Raw genomic sequence first — 7843 nt, 5'->3', positions numbered from 1 at the left:
ACATCTTCATTGAATTTATAATATAATATCTTTACAATATAAATTATAATATAACCCTTTTGTGTCCAAAAATTTCAAAAATCTTAAAAAATAACGCATATGACAATTGTCGCATTAAAAACAAGTTTGACATAAATATTAATAAAAAAATAATTTAGAAAAACCACCTCTTTTAATATACTTAAAATATAGATATATTTATAAAAAAAATTATTTAGAAAAAGAAAAACCAGCTCTTTTATATATTCTTAAAATATAGATATATTTATAAAAAAATTATTTAGAAAGACCACCTCTTATTAATAAAATAAACTTAAAATATAGATATATTTATAAAAATAATATAAAAAAACAATAGAAGATTTGACCTAAAAGATTATTTATTTATGATAAAATTAAAAAAAGTATTTCTTAAAAAAGATTTAAAAATTTATAAAAAAATCAACAAAATATGTTTCAAAAATATTTTTGTATTTCAAAAATTATTTTTTGCTTAAAATTTTTAGCTCGAAAATATGAATTTTTTTTATTTAAAAAAAATCAAATAAATAAATCCATTTTTATTATAAGATCGATCAAAACATATTTGAAATAAAATTAAAAAAAATTTTTTGTTTGATAATAATAAAATATTAACATTAAATATAAATAAAATAAATTATTTCACTAAAAATAATTAAATAAAATTCTACATTATTATTTAAAATATCTCAATAACATAAAAATAAATTTTGGCTCTAAATTTAAATTAAACTCAAGCTAACCTCTGAGTCGACTAAGTGAGCCGACTAAGAGAGCCGACTAAGAGAGCCGACTAAGCGAGCCGACTAAGCGAGCCGACTAAGCGAGCCGACTAAGTGAGCCAACTAAGCGAGCCGACTAAGTGAGCCGACTAAGCTGTTTTATCGACTAGAAACTAGGCTCGAGTCGTAGCTAAGTCGACTCAGCTTAGCCGTTTAACAACACTACGGTAAATCATATAATTCACCTTAATGTGATGATAAATCAATTAAAAATTTAACTATCTCCTAGGTGGGAAAATATTTTCATAATTATATTGGATACGACTGGGCTTGGAACCTCAAAATTTATATTAGCTTGCACCTGACATGGGAATATCTTTAACAAATTATTAAGGGTTGAGCTGGGCTGGATAAACTTTTATAATTATATGCTTCCTAATATTGTGAGGGATCTGGCATGATATCTATCGTAAAAAAATGAATAAAAATCTCATTCCCCGTCATTTTTGACGGGCTTTCTACTAGTATATTATAAATTATCATGCAATTATAATTTTCAATTTACTACATTCATCTTTTTTTCGTCAATTCACGAAAACTTCAAATATAATCATCACTATGACGTTCTTCTTAATATTCTTTTTTTAAATTAGTGAGTAATATTTTAACAAATGACTTACCTTATTATTATTAGAGAGTGGCTATTTCATAGTTATGAACAGGGTTTTATCAGTTTGAGTCCATTTATTATACGAATAAATGGTTGGAAATGAAAAGGATATCACAGTAAATAGATATATATCAATACAATTCATATTTTATGTTATGAATGATATTTGTAAAACATAATAATTCAATATATATAATGAATGATGCACAAAACTATTTAAATTTTATTATTTACTAAAAATTTATTTTTAGATTCTTCAATTCTTTAATCCTTTTATGTGTTGAATTTAAAGTTTTTTAAAATTTATACCAGGCTTATTATTCGATCCTTTTAAAAGGATGGAATACCTATCACGATCTTTTCAAAAAAGAGGATCAAAATCTAGCTTTATAAATTTCTGAAGAGAGTTTATGCTCTATGCAAAATTAACAAATATAATAATGAATGAAATATAGTGTAAATTTATTGTAATAGAATATTATAATAATATTAATATATTTAATTAATTAAAATTTTTAAATAATTAAAAAAAAATTAAATATCAATCAAACATATTTAGCGTTACAAAACATGCACTCCACTCCACATTAGAGCTTGATCGGTATTTATATTTTTTTAATTAATATATTCAAAAATAGTAATTGAATCATTATTTGATAAAAAAAAATTTTAGGGGGGAAGGCGCATTTTGCGAAAATTTTTTTTTAAAAAACGTTTCAGTTTTTATATATACAATCATTTGAATAAGCATCTGCATGTGATTGATCCTGCAGGCTATCCAAATCAGTGATTAAAGATTTTGTGGCAGATTGATATAAGGCCAATTAAGCTAAAATTTTAGATTAATTATTTCTGCGAGTATGCTGCTGTCCTGACATAGTGAAGGAAATCTCTATATTAGGAAATGATAGTTAACATTATTATGCGGAGCTGAGCAAATGGTAAAATGTTCTCATTTGGCTGTCACTTCAATAACTGTAAGTGTATTTTTCTATAATAGACATAAGTAAATATCTAAAAGTAATTTATTATATTTTTAATTCAAATAAAAGTAGGTAGTAAATTAAATTTGTAAATGTTGCCGATAAAATTTTAAATTATTCTCATAATTTATGAGAATAATTAAAATATGGCCGAGGATGCTAAATTATGACGGAGATAGATTTTTTTATAAAAATGATATTTTATTGATTTTATTAAAAAAAATTTTATTTTATTTATATAGTTTTTAAATTAAATTTTTAATAAGATCGAATATTTAACGAAATGATCTCGATAACGATCGTTAATTTAAAAGAAAAAAAATCTGGGTAAATTGTCAAAATTAGGATTGAACCCAGCATCGTCGATTTTTTAATCTCGATCCTTTAACAACTCTGTTCTTTACTTTTATTATACTATGCTTTCTTATTAGTTTATTTCCGTCTTAATATTTGCAATCCCATAGTTATTATATACTACAATCTGAATATTCAAATAAAATAATTAAAACATAATAATAATATTATATATATATAATCATTTACTATTACTTTATTAATTTATTTCAGGCGTCTATTAACATATCACCTTCAATCTCCTCTTATATTCTATAAATAACCCCGACTTACTGCGAATTTCACCAAATTTATCCTTATAATTCTCTAATAACCGATTCGAATAAATTTCTCTACTATAAAGGTTGAATATAATATAATTTTTATAAAATATAATATTGTAAATTTCGTGTTTTGCAGACTAGTAGTAGATTCGCGACTCTTTTGAAGTTACTATATTGAGTTCGCGATTGAAGTTCAGAACTCGAGTCCTATAAAAGTTATAAATTTTTTCAAAAAAAATATGATGTTTAAAATATTAATGGGTCAATAATATTTATTTTAGATTACTTCAATGATCGAGAATTCTACTACACAGCAGAGTTGGTGTATATGAAAAAGGGCAAAAATGTGTATAACCAGTCATAATTGTCGATTGTTAATATATTATCCCCTCCAAATTACTGCTATTATCTGCATTTGTTTTACTATTTATTATGAATAGTATTTTGAATTTTTTTAAACCTAATATTATCTATAAATATTGATAAAATAAGAGAAATCAAAATATTTATATTAGTTGATAATAAAATTAAAATAGAATAAAAATAAGGAAAATAAAAATATTTTAAAATAAACTTCTTACTTTTCTATCTTCAATGAAGCTTTAAAAAATTATGAAAAAGTTTAAAATTCTATTTTTGACTATAAATATTCTATTTTTGAGTATATAAAAATTCTATTAATGACTATATAATAATTTTAATTTTCATAACATTAATAAAAAGAAAAGGGATTCATATTAAACACTTTTCACTGATTTAATAATAATATATTTTTTTAATAAAAATATAAAGTTGATTTTGTTTTACTATTTATACATAGTATTGAATTTTTTTAAACCTTTTATTATCTATAAAAATTAATAAAATTAGAGGAATCAAAATATTTATTTTAGATCATAATAAAACATAAAATAGAAATAAAATAAAGAAAATAAAAATATTTAAAAATAAAACTTTTTCTTTTCTATCTTTATGTAGAAAAATTATGAAAAAGATTAAAATTCTATTTTTTGACTAGAAATATTCTATTTTTTGAGTATATAAAAATTCTGTTTTTGACTTATAAATAATTTTTAAGGGATTCATTTTAAACACTTTTCACTGATTTAATATTTAATTATAATATATTTTTTTAATAAAAATATAAAGTTGATTAATAGCAAAAAATGTTTAATTTTAAATCGCATCGCACTTTATTAAAAACCAAAAATAATACTAGCATTTTCCAGAAGATTTTATAAAAATATTATATAAATTAATTTTCACCAAATTCTTTCATTTCCTTATTATTTTTTATATACAATTATATATTACAAATGACTCAAGATAATAACACCAATGATCAAAATATGAAGGAAGTTGAGACTTATGCTTTTCAAGCGGAGATAGCTCAGCTTATGAGCTTGATTATTAACACGTTTTACTCCAATAAAGAAATTTTTTTGAGAGAATTGATATCCAATGCTTCTGATGTAAGAAATGAATTTTATATGATTAAATAATTATTTAAAATATAGGCTTTAGATAAAATACGCTATGAAAGTTTGACTGATCCAACAAAATTAAATGCTGAAAAAGAACTTTACATCAAAATTATTCCTAACAAAGAGGATAAAACCTTAACAATTATAGATACAGGTATAGGTATGACCAAAGCTGATCTTATTAATAATTTGGGTACTATTGCAAAATCTGGAACCAAAGCATTTATGGAAGCTTTACAAGTATTTTACATAATTCATTACATAAATAATTTTTTTTGTAGGCTGGTGCTGATATATCTATGATTGGGCAATTTGGTGTTGGATTTTATTCAAGTTATTTGGTTGCAGATAAAGTTATTGTCATTTCAAAACACAATGATGATGAGCAATATACCTGGGAATCATCTGCTGGTGGCTCATTCACCATAAAAGAAGAAAACACTGATTTATTACCTAGAGGAACTAGAGTGATTTTATATCTAAAAGAAGACCAGCTTGATTATTTGGAAGAAAGAAAAATCAAAGAAGTTGTCAAAAAACACAGTCAGTTTATTGGTTACCCAATCAAACTTGTAGTACAAAAAGAAAGAGACCGAGAAATAAGTGATGATGAAGAAGAAATGAAAGAAGATAAAAAAGATGATAAAGAAGATATAATAGATAATGAAACACCTAAAGTTGAAGATGTTGGCAATGAAGAAGATGATGAAAAAGTCAAAGAAAAGAAAAAAAAGAAAATAAAGGAGAAATATGTTGAAGATGAGGAATTAAACAAAACAAAACCTATTTGGACAAGAAATCCTGATGATATAACACAAGAAGAATATGGTGATTTTTACAAAAGCTTAACTAATGATTGGGAAGATCATCTAGCTGTTAAACATTTTTCTGTGGAAGGCCAACTTGAATTTAAAGCTCTTTTATTTTTACCAAAACGATGCCCATTCGATATGTTTGAGACAAGGAAGAAAAAAAACAATATTAAATTATATGTCAGACGTGTTTTTATAATGGATAATTGTGAAGAATTAATTCCAGAATACTTATGCTTTATCAAGGGTGTAGTTGACTCAGAAGATCTTCCTCTTAATATTTCCCGTGAAATGTTGCAACAAAATAAAATTCTGAAAGTTATAAGAAAAAATATTGTAAAAAAATGCCTTGAAATGTTTGAAGAATTATGTGAAGATAAAGAGCAATACAAAAAGTTTTATGAACAATTCTCCAAGAACTTAAAATTGGGTATCCATGAAGACAGCCAAAATCGTAAAAAGTTGTCTGAGTTTTTGCGTTATAACACTTCTGCCTTTCCTGATGAAATGGTTTCCCTCAAGGAGTATGTTAGTCGAATGAAAGAAAATCAAAAAAATATTTTCTATATTACTGGTGAGAGTAAAGAACAAGTTCAAAATTCAGCTCTTGTTGAAAATGTGATCAAAAGAGGCTTTGAAGTTATATACATGACAGAGCCCATTGATGAGTACTGTGTTCAGCAATTAAAGGATTATGATGGGAAGCCACTAGTATCTGTTACCAAAGAAGGCCTTGAATTGCCTGACAATGAAGAGGAAAAGAAGATTTTTGATGAGCAAAAGATTAAATTTGAACCTCTATGTAAAGCCATGAAAGATATTTTAGATCGCAAAATTGAAAAGGTAAATTATATTGAAATTGAATGTTAATAAATTATTTTTTTTATTTTTAAGGTTACTGTTTCCAATCGACTTGTGAATTCACCATGCTGTATTGTTACTAGTCAATATGGGTGGACTGCCAACATGGAGAGAATTATGAAGGCTCAAGCTTTAAGAGACAATTCAACCCTTGGTTACATGGCCGCCAAAAAACACTTGGAAATAAACCCCAATCATTCAATCATGAAAACTTTATGCCAGAAGATTGAGACTGACAAAAATGATAGATCAGCTAGGGATTTGATTAATCTATTGTATGAAACCTCACTCCTTTCATGTGGTTTTACCCTTGAAGATCCCACAGGTCATGCCTGTTGCATATACAGAATGATCAAACTAGGTTTGGGTATTGATGAAGATGAAGCTAACATCTCTGGAGACCATGTAGATGCTAAAATTGATGAGCTCCCTCAACTTGATGAATCTGAAGATAAAAATAGGATGGAAGAAGTTGACTAGATATATTTTATTATAAATTAGAATTACTGAATATCCACTTATATTTAATACAAATGATTAGTGTATTTAAATTCTCATTTGTATTGTACATTGTATGTTATATTTTTTGTGTCATTGTAAGAAGTTTCTAATAAAAGATTTTTATTTTTTAAAAGACGTTTTAGAATAGAAAATTTAAGAGCTAAATTTTTTTTTTAAATATAAATATTATAATTTAGATTTTTAATATTTTAAAATAGAAATTTTAATAGCTAAATTTATTCATAAATATTATAATTTAGATTTTTCTTATTTTTTAGTCATTTTTAATATAAATAATTTTAAAGTTTAATTTATTTTTGAATATAAATTTCATATCTTATTAATTTACTCCAAACGTTTGAGTTTATATAAGTATATACTGGTTGCATAGGTTTTTTTAGCTACTTGATTCTCTAAGAGTGTAGCTCATTTTCAAGTGACTGACATCAATAGCTTCACTAGTAGGGTGCTAAAAAATTTGAATAGCTCAATTTTTTTTTGTCCAAGCTTTTAGACTGATTTAATGTTAAGCATGGGAAAAGGAAAGGTATGAAGGTCATTGTGAATATTTTAGTACTGGAAATCTCAATATTAAAAAATTTTTGTATTTTTATGTATATTATTTTTAGCACAGATTTAAGCACACAAATTTAGATTTTGTAATATTGTACTTATTCCATTTTGCGAGCAAATTAAATGTAAATCAGGGTAATTGAACGGAGTGATTTATATAAATAATTTTTATTTGAAAAATAATCTAAAACAGTGACGAATCCATAGAAGCAAGGAAAGCATTGCTTCCATTGAAATTTTTGATAAAAAATTCTTTAAATTTAATATAATCCTTATAATATATTTAAAATAACTAATCTAACTTCGTTAAAAAATTAATTTTTACAACGTTAAGAAGAATTACACTATTTTTATGAGGGAAGCAAATTTAATATTGCTTATTTTTTAAAAAAAAAAAGAGAAAGTCATGCGAATGTATTATGTAATTACTAGTGTTGTTAAACGGCTCGGTTTGAGATGACTATATTCTATCCAGGAAAATATTACGCAAACCTAAAGATTTTGCTCATATAAGGAACAAATTAACAAAATCTCGAGGCTTAGCCATTATTTTTCTGGCTAAAATATTGAGTTAGCCGTTTTAAAAAATAAGCTTAAAA

At 24.6% G+C, this 7843-nt stretch overlaps 1 protein-coding gene across 1 annotated transcript; it reads left to right on the top strand.

Annotated features, from left to right (window-relative positions):
* The first annotated feature begins 4225 nt into the window (after positions 1-4225).
* Positions 4226-6804, top strand: LOC135931321 (heat shock protein HSP 90-beta-like). The gene is made up of 4 exons (XM_065468355.1): positions 4226-4485; positions 4531-4737; positions 4779-6152; positions 6204-6804. Exons 1-4 carry the CDS (start codon positions 4330-4332, stop codon positions 6648-6650), a joined length of 2184 nt encoding a protein of 727 aa, XP_065324427.1. The 5' UTR covers positions 4226-4329; the 3' UTR covers positions 6651-6804.
* Positions 6805-7843: the final 1039 nt, after the last annotated feature.

This window comes from Gordionus sp. m RMFG-2023, chromosome 1 (assembly GCF_954871325.1).
Source record: "Gordionus sp. m RMFG-2023 chromosome 1, tfGorSpeb1-WG-v2, whole genome shotgun sequence".
Classification (NCBI taxonomy): Eukaryota; Metazoa; Nematomorpha; class Gordioida; order Chordodea; family Parachordodidae; genus Gordionus; species Gordionus sp. m RMFG-2023.
This window is presented reverse-complemented; position numbering and strand designations above follow the sequence as displayed.

Excerpts from the sequence above, each read along its gene's own strand:
- LOC135931321 (XM_065468355.1), top strand. The coding sequence starts at position 4,330 with ATGACTCAAGATAATAACACCAATGATCAAAATATGAAGGAAGTTGAG. Across the intron at positions 4,486-4,530 it reads TGATATCCAATGCTTCTGAT|GCTTTAGATAAAATACGCTA; the intron begins GTAAGAAATGAA and ends TTTAAAATATAG. Across the intron at positions 6,153-6,203 it reads TAGATCGCAAAATTGAAAAG|GTTACTGTTTCCAATCGACT; the intron begins GTAAATTATATT and ends TTTATTTTTAAG.